Here is a 25,474-nt window from a genome sequence, read left to right as displayed (position 1 = left end):
TATTTGAGATACATATATTTTTTTAATAATATTTCTTTCAAGTTTATACATATTATTAAAATAAAAAAACATGTGACTTTCACATGTTCAATAGACATATGTCATTATTATAGATTAGATTGAATAAATTTCTTCAAACCCATTTTAGAAGAAAACTATGTCCTTTCAATCTGACATTTACCTGAAAAATAACTATCTCATTAATTAGGATGCAATGATAAGGATTAAGAGTTTAATAAAATTATGGACATAAATTTTCTCCGACCTACTATAATAAATGTCAAATGTTATTTCTCACATGTTTTCTTTAATATTCATAACAATCATTTATTGTTATTTCTCTAACCTAAGAATTCAAACATCTTGAACGACGCTCGTCGCTTATTAAAATAAGTTGAAGAAATTTTTTTCCAAACTAATTTGAAAGAACTTTATGTCCTTCAATCAATAGTAAGACATTTTAGGGTTTGCCAATGCTATCTTGATATTTATATATGATCATAGTCATGAGGAGAACTAGAATTGCAGGTGGAAGGAGAAAAGAAAAAGAAAAAGAAAACAAAAAAGAGAGAAGAAAATGCTGATGTTCTCTTGAAAAAAAACAAAAACAATTACCAAACTATTTTGGTATTAGAAATGGGCAGACTCTAGTCTCTCTCTCGCTTTTGTTTTTACTTGTATTTTTCTCCGACACATGTTTCTGTACCCTTTGTCTGTTTACAATAAGCATTAAAGTCTTTATATTAAAATAACCTAAGAAGAAAAAAGGTCTTTATATTAAAATAATATCTTAACATTAACAATAACATGTTAATACAAAAGAATCTCACACTCCTCCGTCATCTCCTTGACTGCATGACCACCTACGACGCTAAAACTACTGGAATTGGAGATCCAAATTCGTATTTTCAACGGAAAAAGACGTCGAATTGACGTAGGTACTGTCGGTTCGTATCCACCGACAGAAACGTCGTCGGTAGAGCGTCGAAATTACTAACATAACCTCGTGTACGTAGACTCTCGCGCGCGGAAAGCATGCTCCGATACTAAGGGACCCAGGTGTCACTTTCATTTTAGAGATTTGCTACAATAGATTCTCCCACCCATCTCCCCACTAGGCCACCATCTTCTCTCTTTTAACATCTTTATTTTTTCAGAAGAAAAAAAAAAAAAAAAATACAAGAGAGAGGAGATGGCGGGGAGATGGGTGGGAGTAGGGCTGGGCATCAGTCGGTGTAAGTAGAAAAAATTTTGTTTCGCAAAAATATCAGTAAAGTCGAAAATTTCGCCTACTTATTTCGTCAAATTTTTGTCTTCACACCGATAGGCGGTCGATAAAGTCGATTCGGTCAAGTTAGTCGGTAAAATCGTTATGTGAAAAAATTAAAAATTATCGGTGAAGTTTGTCGGTAAAGTCAATTCGGTTAACAAATTTTATTTCGCCTACCGAACCGAATTTGTCGAAAGAAAAAAGAAAAAAGAAAAAAAAAAAGTTTCGCCTACCGCCTATTGGTTAATCAGTGTCGGTAGAAGTCGGTAGGCAATGAATTTACCCAGCCCTAAGTGGGAGAATGCAAAAAATCATTTGCCGTCATTTTAAATCTCCTATAAAAATGTGAAAATCTCGCCGCCTCTTGTATCATTTCAAAGTTAAAACATAATTTTTAAAATTATTATAGAATTTGAGATGGAATAATAATTTAAAAAATTATATTAACTTTGAGAGGATAAAAGTTTGTATGTAGCTAGCATCGAAATATTTTTAGTACACTCACCGACAAATCTTAACACTTTTTACTATTTTGCAAGTAACTTATTGTTGGTATGATTTTGTGTTCATATGTCTCGGGTTGGCATTTTTGAATTGTTTGAATTTTTCATGTTAAAAGATAAATTTAAAGAATGAGAGACGAGACATTAGAGTATGAAGTGTTCGGGTAATTAAATAGACATTTATACCGTAGATTGCTGCAAGTTGTTCAGACACTTCAAACTCTAATCGAATAGGAATTTTTAGTAATTTTTTATTTCAAATTGGTTATAATTTTGAGATTTATCTGTTTAAATAAATTTTGGTATCTAATCACTTATCAAAACAAATAAATTTCACCTAAACTCTCTTGTAATTACTGTCTGAATTACTAACGATTCTAAAATAAATTTGCGGGTACAAGAGGGTCATTCTTTGTTTCATAGAATTGCCATTCATTGGAAAAATCCAATAGTACTCTTTTGGTTGCATCTTAAGAACCACTATAGAAGTGTGCCCCAAAGAATATATAATGAAAAGAAATTGTGGGGTTGAGCTTTTATTGTGGTAATAACTTGACAATACAGAAGTAATAGAAAATGAAAGAAGGTAAAATGGATCCACTTTCTTGTACATCCCTAAAAGTAAATAAGTAATAACACCATGGTTGCTTGGCCAATGGTATTATTATTTTGTGCTCACTACAAATTATGGTGGAAAAAAAAAAGGCAATTAAACCTTCCAATTAATAGAATTAAATAAGAAATAGGATTAATGAGAAAGACTAGTTCTTCTTCCCCTCCTCACCGCCATCTTCCAAGTAGGATTTCTTTCTTCTGTCAGCCCCAGCGAACAGACAAATGACGAGGAAACACGTGGCATATACCCCGTGAACCTTCCAATTGGTCTGTGGCGGTTGGTGCAACACCATCCTGTGAAACACCGCCATGTAGTAGTGTAGCCCGATCGCGAAGCCGACAAAGGTCTGGCCCAGGCCCAGCAACTTCGAGCCCAGCCCACATTCGGTCGAGAAGACGAGGACCAGATACATCAACAGAAGCAACAGATACAATACGTATCCAAGCGTTTGCAGCACCTGTAGACAAACGTATGTGGATTGCGAAGTAGAGTAGAAAAACTTCAGGGGCTCCAGCCCCGTGATGAGGGAGGAGAGGCAAAGAATGGAGAAGTAGATGGAGAGGTATATTTGGATGAAGATCAAGAGCTTTTGAAGCGAGAAATAAGCTTTAATCCTATTGAAAATGAGAGAGACCAAAAGCAAAGGGATGAATATGAAAGCGCAAGAAATTACAGCAGCGATGGTGGGTGCATATTTGTTGCCGACAATGGGTTTGAACCCTTTTGTGATTTCTTTGTTGGCTTTGTTGAGGTAGGCTTTGGAGGTGCTCGAGAACTTTTCAAGGTCTGGAATCAAAGTTTTCTGGAATTTGTTGGGTAAATCTGCTAAATCTGTGAACCCTGAAGCAAAATCATCTTGATCATCTTGGTCAATCCAGCTGGGCTGTGGTTGTTTCTTTGTCTTCTGTTGGTTGGGTTTTTTATCTGCCATCTGGTTCCTGTATGGTTTTTGGTCTAGATGAGATTGAGCGTCTTTAGGGGAGGTGGGTTTTGTTGTTTTGTTCTTGGGTGTGCTTAGTTTGAGCAGATCTGCGGATTTCTTCGCGGAAAATGAAGTGAGTTTTGTAGAGTTTGCGGCTTTCGATATGGGATTGAGCTTTTTGATTTTGTATGTGGAATTGAGCTTCTTAAGCTCCATCTTAGAAAAAATACCAGATACTGGTTTCGTAGAATTTGAAGGTTTGGAGAGCTTGGTTTGGTTTTTGCTTGACAAAGACAAACTGGGTTTGGCGAGCTTGGTCTGGTTTTTGCTGGACAAACTACTAGGTTTGAAGAGTTTGGTTTGGTTTTTTGAGGATATGCTAGGCTTGAGAAGCTTCGTCTGGTTCTTGGTGGATAGGCTACTGCTGGTGATCTTCTTCTTTGGCTGCTCTTCCTTTTCTACTTCCAACATCCTTCTTCTAACATTGAACTTTTTGGTTTGAAGCTGAGATTCCGAGCAGGCACAGAAGAGAACAGAGGTGCTAAAGAGGAACAGAGCAAGATAAAGTAAGAGTACCTTTCTGCCACTGAAGTACATTTGTGGAGCCATTTGTGAAATCTAGGTGTTTCCTTCAAGATTGATGAACTAACAGCATCGGAGTGGATCCAGAATTATTATTATTGAAGAGAGAGAGAGAGAGAGAGTGGAGGAATTTATAAGAGGCGCATTTCTGAAAGAGAAGTAAAGTTATGGTGGGAAGGAGAAGACTTTAATGCATCATTACAACTGTTGAAGGAGATGAGACGAGTCACATGGCAGCATAGACAACCCTACCTACGCGGTTTCATTGGGCTAGCTGTTGGTGCTGACTCACAGAATCACCTTTCTTTCTCTGTGAGCTATAATTAATCTTGCTTTTAGTGGGGATGATGATAATTTAGTCTAATCAATTAATTAGCTTTCGTTGAACATTAAATTCTGTACAGACAATGAGTTGAAAGGTCAAAAATTTTAGTCAAATTACTCAAATTGGCCCCTCGGAAACAAAAAAGGTCATCCATCAGAATTCATAAACTGGGGTAAGCCTTCTTGATTCCAGTTAATTAAGCTTTGCTTAATCCTTCTCCACGCGGAATGAGAACTTCAAAAAACTCAGCCCTTTCGGAAAAAAACAAGAAGCGAATAAATTAAAGACTTAAAAAAAAAAAAAATTCGGGATTTGAGCTGCAACTTGTTATTGTCGCGGAAGTTGTAGTATTATAATTTATTTTATTGTTGATGCAATTATTTAAGTTGTTGTGTTAAAGTAATAATTAAGTAATAATTTTTTTTTTTTTTTTTTTTATATTTGTTTAAGCTTTCGAAATAAATAATAATTTGAGTTCGAACCATGATTATGTCATTTTTCTCAAATTTTTAAGAAAACTTGTGATTTAACAGGTCGGATTGGTGATGGTGATTAGTTACCTACAAGACAAAAGAAGAGTTATCGGAGTGATGTCAACCGGTAGGAGACCGACCGAAGACTTTTAATGTTAAGTCGATGACGATGGAGCTCCTTTTATTAGAGAAAACTAAATAAAGAGTTTAAGAAAAAGATAATATATTTTGTACCATTTTTAATACAAAAAATGGCTCATAATCTAATTCGGTAGCATTGATATACTCGAACTAATTATTTTGATATATTAACAAAGAGATATGCTTTTCTTCATTCTAACCACCATCTCTTCTCTCTCTGCTTTTTTTTTTTTTTTTTTTTTTGAAAAAATCAAGATGACAAGGTGAAGAGATGGTGGGGAGATGGTAGGTAGAATGCATTGTAGCATTCCTCATTAACAAACTAGGCAGTAGCGGCCGTTTGACTTGGTGTCTGACTCATTGATCTTCCAAAGCCATCGGGGTTGATCATGATGTGGCAAACATGCTGCGAGGCAGTGGGACTGTGGGGGAGACCTATAGTCGAAATAGTTGACTTGGGGGCACCGAGTTCTCCCTCCATTTCCAAATAATAGTAAACACTCTGGTTATTGGTAGGCCCGCCCAACACATGTTACACTGCATTACTGCAAGAACCCACGTTGCGCCCTTGGAACAATTTTGGGACCCAAAGGTGGGGATCCAAGGTTGTGTGGGGGAAAAGATGTTATGTTACGCTGCACAACAATTGACATTATGATGGTTTTGATGAAGTCATATCCACCGTCAATTACTGTTGGATCCACATTGTAGGCCAGGCTTTTCTGCTTATCGTGATATTCTCAGCGTAGGGCCACCAATGCTGACCGCCAAAATCCTCGAGAGTGTTTGTGGATGAAACGACGCCGGTATTATGGAAATGGGCACAGCCCGGAGTTGAAAATGTGAAAGGATGAAAGCAAACTGCCACCTAAATATTGTCTTTTTGGTTGTGTTCTGTGACTTTCATCTTGGAATTCTGAGCCAATAGTAAAAAGGCGTGTAAGCACATCAATGATAAGGGATACGGATTTCTTTCAATAAAAGAAATTATAAATTTTTCGGGATGCGGATCCCTTCCAATAAAATAAATTAGGAATTTTTCGATTATTAATTATAACCCTACATTTTAAATTTAATAATTTATAAAATTATTTAAATTTTAATAAATTAAAAATCAGCATTTAATGCATCGGTTATATAAAAGTAATTAATATTTTATAGATCATTAGATTTAAAATAAAGGATCGTGATTAATAATTAAAAAATCTTCAATTTTTTTTTTGATTGGAAGGAATCTCAATTCAATGATAAGAGGCTTCTCGTTTGTGTTCCACTTGGGTACACAGAGGTTCAATTTGCATTGTTTTTTTTTCTGACATATCTGCACAAGAGGGGGGATGAGAATTCGAACTAGTGACCTTTACTTTATTAAGTGTGATCCCAGCCAATTGAGCTACCTTTTGAGGACCAATTTGCACTGCTTTGGTATGCAGCTTTGCAAGGATCAAACAATGTTGCAGGAATTCGGAATATGATAACTTTTAGAGTAAAATTTACTTTTGAAAAATTATTTATAAAAGGAAAGTATACATAGATAAATAAGATTGTATTTAAATTATGAGAAGTGTTAGAGAGCCAAACAAACGAACTCAAATTTTTTTTTTTAAATTAACGTGGCAAGCTTTTTTCATTGAAAAAAATCGTTTTCTCTCTCCCTTGTCTGCCACCCACCAATTGCTACATTAATTTGAAAATTTTTTGGGGTTCATTTGTCTGACTTCCTAGCACTTCTCTTAAATTATGTGTGACATTTAAGATCGTAGCATACTATCATATTTTTTAACCCAACTTCCACGATGGTCTATTCTATATTATAGGTCGTTTCTTTCCTGGTTCGAACTCGTGATGTGGTATTCGACTTTAATACTAAATGATATAAATCTCAAGTAAAACTTACAATTGAAAATCAATTTGTAAGGAGACCATGCCCTAAAAACTTATATATATATATATATATATATATATATATATATATATAAGTCAAATGATACACTTAAATTATAACAAAATAGCTTTGTAAAAAAAAAAAAATCATTACATAATTGAAACTTTATTATATTGTTGGCCTTTGGCGACCACCTAAATTACCGCAGGCTTTTCAGCCGGCTCTAGGTCTAGTTACGGTTTTTAATGGCAAAATATAAAAAAGAAATATTTAAAGGTTGGAAAGAAGAACCAATAAAGATTCAAGTGCATCTTTGAAATTGGCAAATTGCAATGTGGGTTCCAATGATTATAACTTCATTGCTTGTCGGTATTATTCACCACGGGGGCTCATCCTGTTCAATGAAAATGATAGCAAACAAACTTTTATTTTTTTGGGTAATTCTTTTTACCCATGAAAGTTGCGTATTTTTTTTAAACATCTCTTTAATGTTGAAAATCTCTCACTTTAATGTATCGAACTTTAATTTTCTTCTATTTTACCTATTTCATTGCGAATGAGTAATTTCAAAAAGGATATTTTAGTAATTTTACACATTTTCGTTAGGATTTAACAAAAAATCATAACGAATGAGGAAAGTGGAAGAAGATCAAAGTTCGATACACTAAAGTAAGAGACTTTGAACATTGAAGAGTGTTTGCAAAAGGCGTTCATGGGAAAAGGGAGGGGAAAATAGGAAACACTAGGACAAGAATTCTGGTTTTTTTTTTCTTCATAGGAGGAGGAGGAGGAGGGGTTTGAGTGATTTTTTTTTTTTTTTTTTTTTAAATGGGAAGCCAAAATGAAGCACAAATTAATGTGGATTTTTAACGAAGAGATTTGGTTTTCAGGGGACCTGGCTGTCTGGGGAAGCACATGAACTCATGAAGGGTACGTGAAAAGGAGGAGCTAAAGGCCATGAAGGAAAGATCAGATTTCTACATCTCTTATGTAAAAAGCATGTAGCTTTAATGAGGGATCTGGTTCTGGCCCCCCCTTTCATGTGCTAATTAAAAGGCCTCTTTTTTTTTTGTTGTTTTGTTTGTAATGTGTACATGTCAATTGTCAAGCAAGAGGTTGCATTTTTGTTTGTTTTATCTTTTCTTGTCATAGCAAGTGCCTCACTGTTTATATAAAAGCTTCAAAATTCAAAAGATGGGGTGAGAGAGGCTCGAACTCTCGACCTCAGGATCACTCAGAAGCTATGAGACCTACGCGCTAGCCAACTGCGCCACCACCCCGTCATGGAATGGTTCTTTAAAACATTGATCCTAACCATGTTACGATATAAAGTTGAAGAGATTCACACTCCGTCTAAAAAATCGATTTGTTATTGGCTTCAAGTTTCAATTCATTTTATCACAATGAAGTGATTTATAATTCGAGTTCACAATTCAATTCATTTGATTGAAATAAGTATGAGTTGAAATGGAATTCATTCCTTTTGTGTGGATAAAATAGGAATATTATTGGGATTGGCAAAAAAGTCTATCCGGATTAGAATAAATTGGATGCCATTTTGTCCTTTGTTGGTCAATTCATACCAAATATTCAATTCAATTCAATTCAAGCAGATTAGTTGGGATTCCAAATATATGAGTTTAATTTATTATTGTTTCCAAACTCATGAATTGACTTAATGAATTCCAATTCAATTAATCGTGAAAGAGGTTCCTCCTTGCTTGTTTTGTAACTTTTGAAACCTGGGATTGCTGAAGCATTTTTAAAGTTGTTTTGTAACTTTTGAAACCTGGGATTGCTGAAGCATTTTTAAAGTTTTTTTTGGAGTTATCTCAAATGTGATGTGGCTTTTAAAATTACTGTTGAATTTGAGATGTGATTTATTGATTTTTGATTTATTGGTGATTTTAAAAGTCATATCACATTTGGGGGAATAGGATCCTCTCCATTTCAAAATCCCTCCATTTTCTCCATTTAGTGCATTTTAAAGGGTATTGCATTTATTGCACTGCCATCGTTAAAACTTTTGGACAACATACTCTGACTGATATGTTATAATGCTTTGAGAAGTAATTTGTATAGAAAGAAAGTGATTCCTACATCCAAGAAAGAAGAAAAACATTGGACCAGCTATTTTCTTTATGCTAGAAGGAATAAAGACGTAGAAGATAGAGTTTTCCTTTAAACAAATTTCTTCTATCCAACCTATTAAACTAATACATATATAAATTTCAAATTAATACACTGGGAGAACTGGTTGTAAATGTTAAATCACCAATTTTTTTAAAATCTTCAGTGGTAATTTAACATGGTATCAGAACCAAAGGTCATAGAATCGAACCTTGACTTCGTCAATTCATCCCATTTAAATTAAATATTTCACGTATTGGGCCCCACCTATTCAAGGCGGCTAATACTAATCAAGCGTATGTGGAGATTCTCCATTCCGGAGATTCAAAGCTACATCCTAGTACATGTCCTAACCACTTGAGAATTTTCTTGGGCCGTTAAACTACCACCCTTGATGGTCATTAGTTCAAGTTAAAGTTGCATAGTTGAGGACAATGATTCTCTTCAATTTATTTGAAATTGAATTAAAGTTAGTGCATTTAACATATACATAAGAGCATCTCCAGAAGAATAGACAAATCCTTCATAATAGTTAGATTTAACTATTATTAGCATTTTTTTTTCCTCTTCAGTAGAATAGTCATTTTGTAATTTTTCCTTCTAGTATGAATAGTAAATAGGTTGATTAGCTTATTCACTATTGACACTATAAACTTTGTTTATTATTATTTTTCTCACTTTCTTTCTTTTACTCTCTCTCCTCCTCTTTCTTTCACAACCACTCCTACATAAAATAATATTTAAAGAAAATAAATAGTACAGTAGATAATCTGTTGGATTGTGTATAAAAACATTAGTAGCTAAATTAAAAACTTGTACATTTATAGTAACTATTTTGCCTACTATTACCGAAGATGTTCTAATGCTATATTATTTAATTTTTTTAAAAGACATGCCGATAATGAATAGCCATATAACTTGTGAAGCTGACAGGTATGTCATAATCTTTGAGAAGTAATTTGTATAGAAGGAAAGTGATTCCTACATCGAAGAATGAAGAAAAACATTGGACCAGCTTCTTTTATTTCAATCGGGTTTCTTCAGTCTAGTTTATTAAAATATAAATGTCAATCTAATACACCCAAGGGAAGAATTTCCTCAACCCCAGTGTGAAAACTCTGTTCAAAAGTGCATGGTGTGAGCGTCGACTTCAATTTGTTATCGATAAGGTGACATAAATATAATAGAGAAGTGGTTGTTAATAGCTTTTAAAGGCATCAAGGAAGGAAGACAGTGAGTAAATGAGCTTTATCTATGCTAGCCTCTCTTGGAAGTGGACAAATGGAAGCCTTTGACAAAATTAATAGCAGATAATCAAGAGGTTGAGATTATAATTAAGAGGAGTTTACAGATAATATTTTAAAAAGAATTAACAATTTCTTAAATCATGGAACAGACCAACCCACCTCTGAAACAAAATAATGGGTGTGATTGTGGCATGCAAAATCTCTGGATTCTGAACTAGAGTGTATATTGGTGAAGCTTTTTCATCATTTGATCAGTTTGTTCAGGATACATAAATCCAGCTTCTGCTTGGACAGCTTCATCATTCTCCCATATTTGAGAAGGTTAGCTGATGGGAAAGCAAATACTTCTTGTCGTTGTTATCATCCAAATGATCAAGACTGTTTTCTCGTCCAAAATCTCCGCTGATCTCACTTCTTTCATAGCCGTTAAACACTTTTGTTTCTGAAACATGAACTTCAAAGTACTCTTCTTTTGAAGACGAATTATCTTCCTCTAGCTGTTGCATTTCGGACTCTATTAATGTCTGCATTCTTGCTCTCTCCCTGTCTCTCGGGTATGTGCAATAGAGGAAGGAGTAGATGAAGCAACAGATTGCCATTGGAACACCAATTGCCGTATAGAGTGCCTTGGCAAGTGATGCTGCATTCTCTCTATCCGTTTCTATCTCTACGGAGTTTGATGATCCTTTTGGAACTGGTTTATAACCATAAACGTGCTGAGCCAAAATTCCAACTACAGGGGGAGCAAATGACGCTAGTATTGTCTCAAAAGATCGATCCAAAGCATAGATGCTTGTACGGGACTTCTCAGGGACTATCTCTGCAAATATGGGACTGTGTGCATGTTAGTGCAGAAATACTAAAATGCTCTTAAGGGGCATTAAAAAAAAAAAAGAGAGAAATTTTAAAACTATAGAAGGTTTTGAGAGAGCAAAAGAAGAAAGAAAATAGGTATATTATTTATATTGTCTACTTAAAAAATTAATAGTCATCATCTAATTGTCAGCCCACTGCTATGTACATGCGCATCCAGTGCATCGCGCGGTAATACAACATTTACACAAGTGTAAATACAAGAGTATTGCTTGCTTTAAAGAAATTTGAGCTCACACGTAAGATGAAGTGTTAAAGTATTGATTAAATGATTAAATTTACTATTTCCTATCGGCTTAAACTTTTGAGATAAGTGGTAATTTAACAGCTGCAGTACAACAACTAGCTTCACTGACAAGTCCAATAGAGCAACGTAGTCCGCTCTTCAACTCAATTGTACGAGAATCATGTTTGACCACCTGTCTTAATGGATAACTAAACCATAGCGAATTGTGGATGCATGCAATGCGTGTCTATGTGAAAATTGTGCTAGTGATAATCGATGAAGCAATGGTTTTGTTGCTCTTCCGTTCCTTCCCCACCAAACTCTAAAACAAAAAGAAAGGGGATCTAACGCATCAAGAATACATACTTGTTAGTTGCTGCACCATTCCAGGATATAATCAATCCCATTATGAACAGGACCAGCCCGTGCATGAATGCCGTGGATGGATCATCAGGCAATACCAGCAGTAAAATTGCAGCTAAAGGAATGGCAGAACCTGAGCTTATCTGTGAAAGGATTATTCTCCCGGAATTCGGTAAGCGTTTTGAAAGCAAATCCCCCATCTTTCCTCCAAACAGACCCCCAAGTGAAGCAGCAATTATAAAGAGCGTCCACAGGAATGCTGTTGTCTTGTGGGAGAAGCCTATAAGTTCTAACCACATAGTGGCAAATGACAATGCTGACCAGGGGAATGATCCAGAGACACCCTGAGCCACAATTATCTGGAAAGATGGGATTCTCATAACAGATTTTGCTTCTTTAGTTAGGTATTTAACTTCTGACCAAAAAGACTTGTGTTGAAATCGATCTTCAGAAAAGTTTGGATCATTCGCAAAGAGGCGGACCAAAATACCTACTACTACACTTACTAGTCCAACCAAAAGGAAAGAAATTCTCCAACCAGGGATGTCCATGAAAGATGTTGGTGCTATTAACACAGAGCAAAGCCCACCAATTATGGAGCCAAAACTTGCTGTTAGTTGTAGCCATCCAAAAGCCACACCACGGTTGCCATCATCGGTTGAATCAGCAACGAGGGACTGAATGGCAGGTGTCACTATGGCAAGTCCAATCCCATTTAAACCTCTTGAAACTGCCACCTATTTGATCAAACCAGGCAACTAAGTGTTAAGTTATTTATCTTGCAAGTCAAGGAAAACATACAGAATCAACAAGAAAACTTTGTCTCCTGCCACAGTTTGTTCGTTTGTTTTGTTTTGCTTTTCTTTTTTTTTTAAGCTTATTCATCACAGAATGAAATTCTTTCATTAGGGCTTAGTATTCTGAGTTTCTCAAGTTTTTACATATTTATGCCACATTCTCACTTCACATGGTCGCTCTTAACATGTATAGCACCCATATGTCAGAATTTTGAATTTCCCTTGTCCTAATTTCTAACCCTTCTTTCCACAATATAGTTTAGCTCTTGTGGTATGTACATATTTTCTCTTTCACAATATAATCATAGGATTACAGAAATCCATATCAAGGCATTACGGCATTTGACATGGAACCAGTTAATTCAAACCACAAACCAACTACAAAGCTTCACCTCAAAAATCTTGTAAAGCATTTGGAGTGACTCATTTAGTTCATTCATAGTTAAATGCATTTTTGTTCCCTACGGAAAATTTAAATCTTTTAACAATTCAAGAAAAGCACTAGTCGTATCTGTGTTATTACTTCAAAAGAACTAATTAATTTGAAACTCTCTAAAATCACTTATAAAACCCAGTCTCACATAGTAAATAATTAATGTGGGACTTAGCACCCATGAGCACCTTTATAATTCACCCACTTTATGTGGCTATTCATCTTCCAAATGTGGAACTGAAATGTGACAACCTTAGTCTATGATAAACATGTAATGTTATATTTTAGGACTTACCATAGATGTTTTTCTGTTCACATTACCGTTTGGTGGAAATAAGGCCACTTAAAAGCTCTTGCACTAAGATACTACGAAAGAAAAATCAAATTATCAGATCACATTGTTTTTTTTAGTGTGCCGAAATAAATCAGAATAAAATGAGATCATATTACCCAATCATGGGTGGCTGTAGATATGTAGATGTTAGTATGAACATAACCCAAAATTACCCAATATGTGTAACGTAACCAAATCATGAGATCATATTCATATGCCATCCATTTTATCTCAAGTTACCACATGGTCCACATCCAATATATCACAACATCCAGTTTTAGATAGAAATAACAGAATCACAAACACACACGCATACAGAGAGAAAGAGAGACCTGGGAGAAGGTGGAGGAGATGGCAACAAGAAAGGTGGCGGCGGCCCAGAGAAAAGCGCCGAGAGCAATGACATGGGTGCGGTTGTGATGCACAGCCAGGTAAGCGGCAAGTGGGTAACAAGAGGACTGCACTATGGATCGGAACAGAGTGAGCGAGCCTAACCCAGTTGGGTCAGTGTGCAGAGCAGCCCCAACCTCCTTGTACACCCCTGGCAACAACGACTCGTCGGCCCTCTCCATAATTCCGGCCAGATTCACTAGCACCAGCGTCAGTGTCTCAGATTTCATCTTCAAAGCCTCTGTTTTTTTGGCCTGTGTTCCCAATCAGATCTGCTCCTCTGTTTTTGGTGTCAGCGTTGACTTGGACGGTCTGTGTGCGTGTAAGGAGGGACTTGAAAAACTTGAAAGTGACGTAAACATGGCAACGGGTCAAAGACAAGGGGATTTGGATGCCATTTGCTGGAGATGGATTCGAAGTTTGACCAAATCAGCCTAGTTAAGGAAACTGTATCAAAATCATAATTTTTATTTGTCTTTTCTTCTTTGTATTTAATGAGAAAAATCTAAGACAAATTAGCAATATCATTATTTTTATTTGTCTTATCTTCTTCATATTTAACGAGAAAAGTTGAGTGCATTATTTCACCCTTCACTAAACTTTCATTTATTATTTATTTATTTTATATGGATATTATCTCCATCATAAGTGCCTGTGTAATACGTTGTTACTGATATTGATACTCATACTTAGGTTGCTCGATGATTAAAAAACTCAATAATGCAACTAGTAATTTTGAAATACTATTCATATCATAAGAGCATCTGAGGGTCTTCAAGGGATAGTTCAATTGGCTGTGGATCACGCCTTATGAAGTAGAGGTTACTAGTTCAAATTCTCCTCTCTCCCTTTCCTTATGTAAACTTGTCAAAACAAAAAATAAATAAATAAATAAGAGCATCTCCAGCAAATATTATTATTTTAGTTATTGAATATATATATATATATATATTTCATTTTAGCTACTTATAAAATCGATTATTCATTTTATCACAGTGAAGTGATTAAGTATGAGTTGAAATGGAATTCATTCCCTTTGTGCGGATAAAATAGGAATATTATTGGGATTGCAAAAAAGTCTCTCCGGATTAGAATAAATTGGATGCCATTTTGTCCTTTGTTGGTCAATTCATACCAAATATTCAATTCAATTCAAATAGATTAGTTGGGATTCCAAATATATGAGTTTAATTTTTTTTTTTTTTTTTTTTGACATGTTCACACAAGAGGGGGAGGGAAATTCAAACTGGTGACCTCCGCTTCAATTCATACCAAATATATGAGTTTAATTTATTATTGTTTCCAAACTCATGAATTGGACTTAATGAATTCCAATTCAATTAATCGTGAAAGAGGTTCCTCCTTTGCTTGTTTTGTAACTTTTGAGACCTAGGATTGCTGAAGCCGACAGGTAGAGTAATGTTATAAGTCTTCTTAAAGTCTTTCTTGAGTTATCGTAAATGTAATGTGGCTTTTAAAATTACCGTTGAATTTGAGATGTGATTTATTAACTTTGATCTATTGGTGATTTTAAAAGCCACATCACATTTAGGATGACTCTTAGAGGACTCTAAGAAGATTTATAGCATTACTCTTGACATATATGTTATAATGCTTTGAGAAGTAATTTGTATAGAAAGAAAGTGATTCCTATATCCAAGAAAGAAGAAAAACATTGGACTAGCTATTTCCTTTATGCTCGAAGGAATAAAGATGTAGAAGGCAGAGTTTTCCTTCAAACAAATTTCTTCAAGCCAACTTATTAAACTAATATATGTAAATGTAAATTTAATACACTGGGCGAGAACTAGTTGTTAATGTAAAATCACCAATTTTCTTAAAAGCTTTCATGGTAATTTAACATGATATCAGAACTAAAGATCTTGAAATCGATTAACCTTGACTCCATTAATTTACCCTATTTAAATTAAATATTTCACGTGTTAAGCTCTACATATTAAAAAAAAAAAGAGTTTGAGTCCACACATGAAGGAGAGTGTTAAAGTAATGGTTAAATGATTAAATTTACGTCTTTCTATCAACTTACGCTTTTGGGAGAACTGGTGGCTGTGTTTGGCAAAGGGCCGGACCGGACCGGACCCAAAAATTAAAAAAAAAAAAAATTCTCAAAATCAACTCCAATATTCTTACTTTTTACATCACATCAATAACTTTTTATTATTATTCAAATAAAAAAATCACTACAAAACAAATTTTTTCACTTTTTTATATAAAACATTCTTACTTTTTTTTTTTTCTCAAATCAATCAAATCTATTACAGTACCGTTTCACTCCCTTTTTCCATTCCATTGCTAAACACAGCCAATAGTTTAACGGTTAATGGCTTTTACAGACATCCAGGAAGAAAACTATGGAGAGCATATAATCAAGAGGCTGAGATTATAAGAAGAGTTTACAGATGATTGGGAAACACGCAAAACTGCATGCTTTAAGCTTCTTGAATTTGCCTATTGTGACAAATAAATAGGGTAGCAACTACAAGAGTTGAATAATGACAATAAATTTTGATAATTTTATTAATTAACTTTTCTCCTTATATAGATGGATACATGGTATAGATGGAGAAGAATTGGGATACAATATGTCTTTTATTAGTCGGAGTAATTCTATAAATCACTCTTGTTCACTCAAAAAATGAGACGGCTTTCAAAATTATAATTTGATCAAAATTCAATAATGATTAATTACAAGCTCAATGGTGATTTCACATCATTCTTAGAGGAATACAAGAATGACTTCTAGCGGTCCAGTCCTATAAACATAATAACATATCTTATACTATTAGACTTCTTCAAGGCTGTCCCCTAACAGAAAGCAAATACATCTTGTCGTTGTTATCATCCAAATCAAGACCGTTTTCTCCTCCAAAATCTCCGTTGATCTCACTTCTTTCATTGCCGTTAAACTATTTTGTTTCTGCAACATGAACTTCAAAGTACTCTCCTCCTGAAGAAGAATTATATTCCCGTAGCTGTTGCATTCTGACTATTAATGTCTGCATTCTTGCTCTCTCCCTGTCTCTCGGGTATGTCCAATAGAGGAAGGAGTAGATGAAGCAACAGATTGCCATTGGAACACCTATTGCCGTATAGAGTGCCTTGGCAAGTGATTTAGGATTCTCTCTATCCATTGCTATCTCTACAGAGTCTGATGATCCTTTTTGAACTGGTTTATAGCCATAAACGCGCTGAGCCAAAATTCCAACTATCCTTGTACGGGACTTCTCAGGGACTATCTCTGCAAATATGGGACTGCATGTGTAATTGTTAGTGCAGAAATATTGAAACAGGAAATTAAATGCTTCTAATGTGCGTTACAGAGTCGTTTTCTTTAGTAAGTTATTTGCCCCCACTAATTCTGATCGGTTGGGCTACAGCAAATACTTCTACGGGACATAATGGAGCATAAAAATCCTTTGTAGTTTAGTTGGGTTTTGCACAAAATGAAACCAAATCAGAACACCTCAAAGTTCATATTATTGTGAGAGAGACACAAGAAGAGAGAATTTTTTATGTCTTAAACTGCAGCTCAACTCTTTATAGTGTGTATTTAGCAGTTATAATGTCGGGTCACTAACATACATGTAATTTTGCAATTGACAGTAAATAACTACTAATGCAACCATCGTTAAAATTTGACCATCGATCCAATGCTAACACACTTAATCTTGATCGTTAGATTAAATTTATAATTAACAGTTACTTAATATTATGGCTATCCAAAAATTAACGGTCATGATTTGATCATCAGTCTACTGCCACGCACATGCGCAATTGGTGCTTCGCACCTGTTCATATGCGCCCGAATATTGCTTACTTTAAAGCAATAGCTTGGTATGAATTGGACATTATTAATGTATACTTTCATTTCTTTTTTCTAACATGAAACTCTTAGTTCCATGGCTCTTTAAACCTTCCATTTCAAAATACTCTCCACCCAACTCTACAACAAAATGTATCAGTAGTGATGTTACCGTGCACAACAATAATGAATAATATAGATTCGAAAATAGAGAGATTAAGAGAGAGTCAAGACACAAATTTAACGTAGTTCGGCAATGTGCTTATGTTCACAAAGAGTGCAACTGTATTTTGCTATTAATAATTCAGGGTTACATCATAACATACACACACACACACACACATATATATATATATATATATATATAGGAAAACCCTAATTATAAAGACGTATGACGTTGCTTCGCTCCATCTACTTGGCCAATTACCACTGGTGGTCTAATATGAGCCATTAGTTCCAACAATTAACTTTTTTAGTTGTCGAACACAAGGAAATAGATAGAGAATACATACTTGTTAGTTGCTGAAGAATTCCAGGATATGGTAAATCCCATTATGAACAAGACCAGCCCGTGCATGAATGCCGTGGATGGATCATTAGGCAATGCCAGCTGCAAAATTGCACCAAAAAGGAATGGCAGAACCTGAGCATATCTGTGCAAGGATTATTCTCCCGGAATTGGGTAAGCGTTTTGAAAGCAAATCCCCCATCTTCCCTCCAAACAGACCCCCAAGTGCAGCAGCAATTATAAAGAGCGTCCACAGGAATGCTGTTGTCTCATGGGGGAATCCTATAAGTTTTAATCACATTGTGGCAAATGACAATGCAGAGCCGGGGAATCATCCAGAGACACCCTGAGCCACAATTATCTGGAAAGATGGGATTCTCATAACAGACTTTGCTTCTTTAGTTAGGTATTTTACTTCTGACCAAAAAGACTTGTGTTGAAATCGATCTTCAGAAAAGTTTGGATCATTCGCAAATAAGCGGACCAAAATACTTACTATTACACTGATTATTCCAACCAAAAGGAAAGAAACTCTCCAACCATCGATGCCCATGTAAGATTTTGACGCCATTAACACAGAACAAAGCCCACCAAGAATGAAGCCTAAGCTTGCTGTTAGATGTAGCCATCCAAAAGCCACATCACGGTTGCCATCATTGGCTGAATCAGCAACGAGGGACTGAATGGCAGGTGTCACTAAGGCAAGTCCAATCCCATTTAAACCTCTTGAAACTGCCACCTATTTGATCAAACCAGGCAACCAAGTGTTAACTTGCAACTCGAGGAAAACAAACAGAATTATTCATCACAGAATGAAATTATTTCATTAGGGCTTAATATTCTGAATTTTTCAAGTTTTTACACATTTAAGCCACATTCTTACTTCACATGATCACTCTTAACATGTTGCATTTCCCTTGTCCTAATTTCGAACCATTCTTTCCACAATATAATCATAGGATTACAGAAATCCATATCAAGGCATTATGGCATTTGACATGGGACCAGTTAATTCAAGCCTCAAACCAACTACAAAGCTTCATCTAAAAAATCTTGAAAAGCATTTGGAGTGACTCATTTAGTTCATTCGTAGTTAAATGTGTTTTCGTTTCCAGTGGAAAATTTAGATCTGGAGCAGAAATTGTGATGGCGTTAGTCACATCTGCATTATTACTCCATAGTTAATTTGAATCTCTCTAGAATGCTTATAACGTTAAGTCTTACGTAGTAAAGAATCAATGAAACTACTTAGTACCCATGAATGCTTTCATAATCCACCAACTTTTTCCAATGTGGGACTAGGGTGTGTGACTATTTTAAAAATTAACCTGCAATTTTATGGGTGTCTTACCAAACACACTATGTTGCTTTATATTTTATTAAACTCTTAAAGTGTATTTTTAAAAATCATGTTTTTAAATTGCGCTTTTTGAAATCATAAACTGAATTTCCGAAGTCTAAAAGAAGTTCATCTTTTATAACACGAGTCTTCTTGCTGTAGTTCTTTCATTCAGTCAAATTTTTCTTCTTCATGTCTTTCAATAATTCAGATAAATTACTTAGTTTTTTTATTTGGGGGGGGGGGGGGGTGGGGGGTGGAAAGAGCCTGCGAGGTGAACAGTGAACCCAAACATTACAAAACGTCAAACTTGTTTTTTTTGACAGTTTCTTTTCTATGATATTATGAAAAGAGTAACATCAATAATTTTTAAACCCATCACAACATCCAGTTATAGATAGAAATAAGAAAGAAACAAAAGCACAAAGACACATGCATAGGGAGAGACAGAGAGACCTGGAAGAAGGTAGAGGAGATGGCAACGAGAAAAAGGTGGCGGCGGCCCAGAGAAAAGCGCCGAGAGCAATGACATGGGTACGGTTGTGACGCACAGCCAGGTAAGCTGCAAGTGGGTAACAAGAGGACTGCACTATGGATCGGAACAGAGTGAGCGAGCCTAACCCAGTTGGGTCAGTGTGCAGAGAATCCGCTACCTCTTTGTACACCCCTGGCTACAATGACTCATTGGCCTTCTCCATAATTCCGGCCAGATTCACCAGCACCAGCGTCACAGTCTCAGATTTCATCTTCAAACTCTGTTTTTTTTTTTTTGTCCTGTTTCCCAATCATGTCTGTTCCTCTGTTTTTTGTGAGGGCTCAAGTCGTCGAGGTTGACTTGGACGCTCTGTGTGCATGTAAGTTGAAAGTGAGATAAACAAGGCAACGGGTTAAAGTTAAGTTGGTAAATCTAGTATCAAAACTAATTTGGTTGTAAGTTTAAGTTAAGTTGTCAAAACAGGGATAATTAATTTTGGATTGATGATTAGCAGTGTGGATGATGAAATAGAGACATCGTATTTATTAGTCATCTGTCTGTCACAATGCTTTCCCTTTTGATTCACAATATTGTTAAATGGAGTTTCCATCGTCGTTGTAAATAGGGTGGTTGCCTGGATGTTCTTCTTCTTAAATGGAGGAGGCCGAATGTTATGTGTCAGCTTCTCCATTAAATGTTAGTTTGACTTTTGTTTTTCACTTAATAAAAAGAGGACACAAATTTCTTCCAAGCAGAATACATTGCTGAAGCCTTTCATGGAATTCGTGGGGTTGTTAATGCGTAAATCACTATTATTTTTGTCTTAATTAATCAAGAGTAGATTCAAGGTTGTAAACAAATACAGTTTCTGCATGTTGGTTCTTTTGCTCCAGCAATGTAAAGCGACAACGATTACACTAAAATAAGATCCTTTGGTTGCAAAACCTTTCCTGGGTGTCAATGGCGATTAAAATATTTCTTGGAAAAAAGATTTTTTTCTATCTTTTGGTGTTTAGTACAACCAAAAATCTTAGTCTAATGGAAAATAAAACCTCTTCCATGAAATGGTTTTCTTATTTTATTTCCGTAAATAATTTTTCGAGTTTGAACTTTTAGCTAAAAACATTAAAAGGGCCTTTTTAAAACATTTTGCAAATCAATATCTTCACAAATTAGGTGGATTTCCCATGAAATTTATTTAAACTGCACCAAGATATATATATATATATATGAAAATAGTAGTGAAAATGTTAATTGTAACTTCATTAGTTCAAGTTGAAGTTGCAGGGGACAAGGATTCTCTTAATTTCATTTGAAATTAAATTAAAGTCGGTGCATTCAATGATATACATAAGAGTATTTTCCAAGAATAAACAAATCCTTCATAATAGTCAAGATTTAACTATTATTAGCATTTTTTTCCCTCCACGCAGAATAGTCATTTTGTAGTTTTTTCTTCAAGTATAAATAGTAAATAGGATGATTAGCCTATTCACACTATAAACTTTGTTTATTATTATTTTTCTCTTATTTTCTTTCTTTTACTCTCTCTCTCCTCCTTTTTCTTTGACAATCTCTCCAACACAAAATAATATTTAAATAAAATAAAGAGTAGAATAGATAAATTGTTGAAGTCGGTATTAAAAAATGAGTAGCTAAATAAAAGATTTGTTCATTTTCAATAACTATTTGGCTTCTTGCTGAAAATGCTCTAATGCCATATTATTTAAATATTTTAAAAGACGTGGATATTGAATAGCCATATAAGAGAATCTCGATAACTTGTAAACCTGACACTCTTAGTTGGCAATTGGAAGTAGACAAATGGAAGTCTTTAACAAAATCAAAAGCAGATAATCAAGAGGTTGAGATTATAATTAAAAAGAGTTTACAGATAATATTTTAAAAAGAATTAACAATTACAATTAAATCGTGGAACAAACCAACCGATCTCTGAAACAAAATAATGGGTGTGCTGTAGCATGCAAAATCTCTGGATTCTGAACTGGAGGGGATATACGATGCAGATCGTTTTGCACGGTGTATAATATTGGTGAAGCTTTTTCATCATTTAATCAGTTTGTTCAGGGAGCCATTTATACATAAATCCGGCTTCTGCTTGGACAGCTTCATCATTCACCCATATTTGAGAAGGTTAGCTGATGGGAAAGCAAATACTTCTTGTCGTTATCATCCAAATGATCAAGACTGTTTTCTCCTCCAAAATCGCCGTTGATCTCACTTCTTTCGTTGCCGTTAAACACTTTTGTTTCTGAAACATGAACTTCAAAGTACTCTCTTCTTGAAGAAGAATTATCTTCCTCTAGCTGTTGCATTTCTGACTCTATTAGTGTCTGCATTCTTGCTCGCTCCCTGTCTCTCGGGTATGTGCAATAGAGGAAGGAGTAGATGAAGCAACAGATTGCCATTGGAACACCAATTGCAGTATAGAGTGCCTTGGCAAGTGATGCAGCATTCTCTCTATCCGTTTCTATCTCTACAGAGTTTGATGATCCTTTTGGAACTGGTTTATAACCATAAACGTGCTGAGCCAAAATTCCAACTACAGGGGGAGCAAATGACGCTAGTATTGTCTCAAAAGATCGATCCAAAGCATAGATGCTTGTACGGGACTTCTCAGGGACTATCTCTGCAAATATGGGACTGTGTGAATGTTAGTGCAGAAATAATAAATGCTCTTAAGGGGCATTCAAAAAAAAGAGAGACAAATTTTAAAACTATAGAAGGTTTTGAGAGAGCAAAAGAAGAAAGAAAATAGGTATATTATTTATATTGTCTATTTATAAAATTAACGTTCATCATCTAATTGCCAGCCCACTACCACGCACACGCGCATTCGGTGCTTCGCGCCATACTACAACTTATACACAAGTGTAAACACCCAAGTATTGCTTGCTTTAAAGAAATTTGAGCTCACACGTGAGATGAAGTGTTAAAGTGACGATTAAATGATTAAATTTACTTTTTTCTATCAACTTAAATTTTTAAGATAAATGATGATTCAACAGCTGCAGTGCAACAACCAGCTTTACTGACAAGTACAGTAGAGCAACCTAGTCCACTCTTCAAATTGATTGTACGAGAATCATGTTTGACCACCTGTCTTAATGGATATCTAAACCATACTGAATTGTGGATGCATGGAATGCATGTCTATGTGAAAAATTGTGCTGGTGATAATCGATGAAGCAATGGTTTTGTTGCACTTCCATTTCTTCCTCACCAAACTCTAAATCAAAAAGAAAGAGGATCCGCATCAAGAATACGTACTTGTTAGTTGCTGGAGCATTCCAGGATATAATCAATCCCATTATGAACAGGACCAGCCCGTGCATGAATGCCGTGGATGGATCATCAGGCAATACCAGCAATAAAATTGCAGCTAAAGGAATGGCAGACCCTGAGCTTATCTGTGAAAGGATTATTCTCCCGGAATTGGGTAAGCGTTTTGAAAGCAAATCCCCCATCTTTCCTCCAAACAGACCCCCAAGTGAAGCAGCAATTATAAAGAGTGTCCACAGGAATGCTGTTGTCTTATGGGAGAAGCCTATAAGTTCTAACCACATAGTAGCAAATGACAATGCTGACCAGGGGAATGATCCAGAGACACCCTGAGCCACAATTATCTGGAAAGATGGGATTCTCATAACAGATTTTGCTTCTTTAGTTAGGTATTTAACTTCTGACCAAAAAGACTTGTGTTGAAATCGATCTTCAGAAAAGTTTGGATCATTTGCAAAGAGGCGGACCAAAATACCTACTACTACACTTACTAGTCCAACCAAAAGGAAAGAAATTCTCCAACCAGGGATGCCCAAGAAAGATGTTGGTGCTATTAACACAGAACAAAGCCCACCAATTATGGAGCCAAAACTTGCTGTTAGTTGTAGCCATCCAAAAGCCACACCACGGTTACCATCATCGGTTGAATCAGCAACGAGTGACTGAATGGCAGGTGTCACTATGGCAAGTCCAATCCCATTTAAACCTCTTGAAACTGCCACCTATTTGATCAAACCAGGCAACTAAGTGTTATGTTATTTATCTTGCAAGTCAAGGAAAACATACAGAATCAACAGGAAAACTTTGTCTCCTGCCACAATTTTTTTTTTTTTTTTTGAAGCTTATTCATCACAGAATGAAATTCTTTCATTAGGGCCTAGTATTCTGAGTTTCTCAAGTTTTTACATATTTATGCCACATTCTCACTTCACATGGTCGCTCTTAAGATGTATAGCACCCATATGTCAGAATTTTGCATTTCCCTTGTCCTAATTTCTAACCCTTCTTTCCACAATATAGTTTAGCTCTTGTGGTATGTACATATTTTCTCTTTCACATTATAATCATAGGATTACTTATGGCATTTGACATGGAACCAGTTAATTCAAGCCTTAAACCAACTACAAAGCTTCACCTCAAAAATCTTGTGAAGCATTTGGAGTGACTCATTTAGTTCATTCATGGTTAAATGCATTTTTGTTCCTTGCAGAAAATTTAAAACTTGTAACAACCCAGAAAAAGCACTAGTCATATCTGCGTTATTACTCAAAAAGAATTAATTAATTTGAAGCTCTCAAAAATCATTTATAAAGCCCAGTCTCACATAGTAAAAAATCAATGTGGGACTTAGCACTCATGAGTGCTTTTATAATCCACCCACTTTATGTGGCTATTCATCTTCCAAATGTGGAACGAAATGTGACAACCTTAATTTTGCTGAACATGTAATGCTAAATTTTAGGACTTACCATAGATGTTTTTCTGTTCACATTACCGTTTGGTGGAAATAAGGCCACTTAACTCTTGCACTAAGATACTAAGAAAGAAAAATCAAATTATCAGATCAAATTGATTTTTTTAGCGTGCCAAAATAAATCAGAATAAAATGAGATCATATTACCCAATCATGGGGGCTATAGATCTGTAGATGTCAGTATGAACATAACCCAAAATTACCCAATATGTGTAACGTAACCAAATCATGAGATCATATTCATATGCCATCCATTTTATCTCAACTTACCACATCCAATATATCACAACATCCAGTTATAGATAGAAATAACAGAGAAACAAATCACAAACACACACGCATACAGAGAGATAGAGAGACCTGGAAGAAGGTGGAGGAGATGGCAACGAGAAAGGTGGCGGCGGCCCAGAGAAAAGCGCCGAGAGCAATGACATGGGTGCGGTTGTGACGCACAGCCAGGTAAGCGGCAAGTGGGTAACAAGAGGACTGCACTATGGATCGGAACAGAGTGAGCGAGCCTAACCCAGTTGGGTCAGTGTGAAGAGCAGCCCCAACCTCCTTGTACACCCCTGGCAACAACGACTCGTCAGCCCTCTCCATAATTCCGGCCAGATTCACCAGCACCAGCGTCAGAGTCTCAGATTTCATCTTCAAAGCCTCTGTTTTTTTGCCTGTGTTCCCAATCAGATCTGCTGCTCTGTTTTTGGTGAGGGGTTAAGCCTTTAGCGTTGACTTGGACGGTCTGCGTGCGTGTAAGGAGGGACTTGAAAAACTTGAAAGTGAGGTAAACATGGCAACGGGTCAAAGACAAGGGGATTTGGCGCCTACTGCCGCCTAGAGAAAAGTTTTGGGAAATTGCCACGTGTAGGGATAGGATTGGCTTTTAGGTACTTAATTCTTTTACTTGCCAAAAAAACAAAATTGGGGTAATAATAAAAAATTGCCAAAAAATCGGTTCTGTCTTAATCCGTATCAGACTTCTCAAAGACATTCTGTTTTTTCAGGGATTTATTTAACATTTTATATATTTGTTTTTTGGACA

The 25,474-nt window shown here is 35.6% G+C and overlaps 3 protein-coding genes and 1 pseudogene across 7 annotated transcripts; all 4 read right to left on the bottom strand.

Moving 5' to 3' along the window:
* Nucleotides 1–2,283: 2,283 nt before the first annotated feature.
* LOC132165574 (cell wall integrity/stress response component-like protein) lies at nt 2,284–4,255 on the bottom strand. Its single transcript, XM_059576200.2, has one exon. It carries the CDS (start codon nt 3,918–3,920, stop codon nt 2,535–2,537), a length of 1,386 nt encoding a protein of 461 aa, XP_059432183.2. The 5' UTR covers nt 3,921–4,255; the 3' UTR covers nt 2,284–2,534.
* Nucleotides 4,256–10,161: 5,906 nt separating this feature from the next.
* Nucleotides 10,162–13,916, bottom strand: LOC132166273 (uncharacterized). 3 transcript variants are annotated; one of them, XM_059577065.2, is made up of 4 exons: nt 13,453–13,916; nt 13,108–13,152; nt 11,560–12,293; nt 10,162–10,928 (listed from the first exon to the last, which is right to left on the bottom strand). In XM_059577065.2, exons 1-4 carry the CDS (start codon nt 13,738–13,740, stop codon nt 10,394–10,396), a joined length of 1,602 nt encoding a protein of 533 aa, XP_059433048.2. In that variant the 5' UTR covers nt 13,741–13,916; the 3' UTR covers nt 10,162–10,393. The 3 variants fall into 3 exon arrangements, with proteins under 3 accessions (XP_059433048.2, XP_059433049.2, XP_088367791.1); XM_059577066.2 differs by lacking the exon at nt 13,108–13,152; XM_088511665.1 differs by lacking the exon at nt 13,453–13,916 and having other exon boundaries at nt 13,082–13,417.
* A 2,320-nt stretch (nt 13,917–16,236) lies between these two features.
* On the bottom strand, nt 16,237–20,125 carry LOC132166611 (uncharacterized; annotated as a pseudogene). The gene is made up of 3 exons (XR_015909434.1): nt 19,637–20,125; nt 17,846–18,580; nt 16,237–16,783 (listed from the first exon to the last, which is right to left on the bottom strand). The product of XR_015909434.1 is annotated as an uncharacterized LOC132166611 (transcript).
* A 1,378-nt stretch (nt 20,126–21,503) lies between these two features.
* On the bottom strand, nt 21,504–25,183 carry LOC132165722 (uncharacterized). Of its 2 annotated transcripts, XM_088511737.1 has the most exons (4): nt 24,793–24,828; nt 24,428–24,495; nt 22,947–23,680; nt 21,504–22,319 (listed from the first exon to the last, which is right to left on the bottom strand). In XM_088511737.1, the coding sequence occupies exons 2-4, from the start codon at nt 24,428–24,430 to the stop codon at nt 21,788–21,790; spliced, it is 1,269 nt and encodes a 422-aa protein (XP_088367863.1). In that variant the 5' UTR covers nt 24,431–24,495; nt 24,793–24,828; the 3' UTR covers nt 21,504–21,787. The 2 variants fall into 2 exon arrangements, with proteins under 2 accessions (XP_088367863.1, XP_059432378.2); XM_059576395.2 differs by lacking the exon at nt 24,428–24,495 and having other exon boundaries at nt 24,793–25,183.
* Nucleotides 25,184–25,474: the final 291 nt, after the last annotated feature.

This window comes from Corylus avellana, chromosome 11 (genome assembly GCF_965113065.1).
Source record: "Corylus avellana chromosome 11, dhCorAvel1.hap1.2, whole genome shotgun sequence".
Taxonomy (NCBI): Eukaryota; Viridiplantae; Streptophyta; class Magnoliopsida; order Fagales; family Betulaceae; genus Corylus; species Corylus avellana.
Note: the sequence above shows the minus strand (reverse complement) of the source record. Positions and strands in the feature narration are given on the sequence as shown.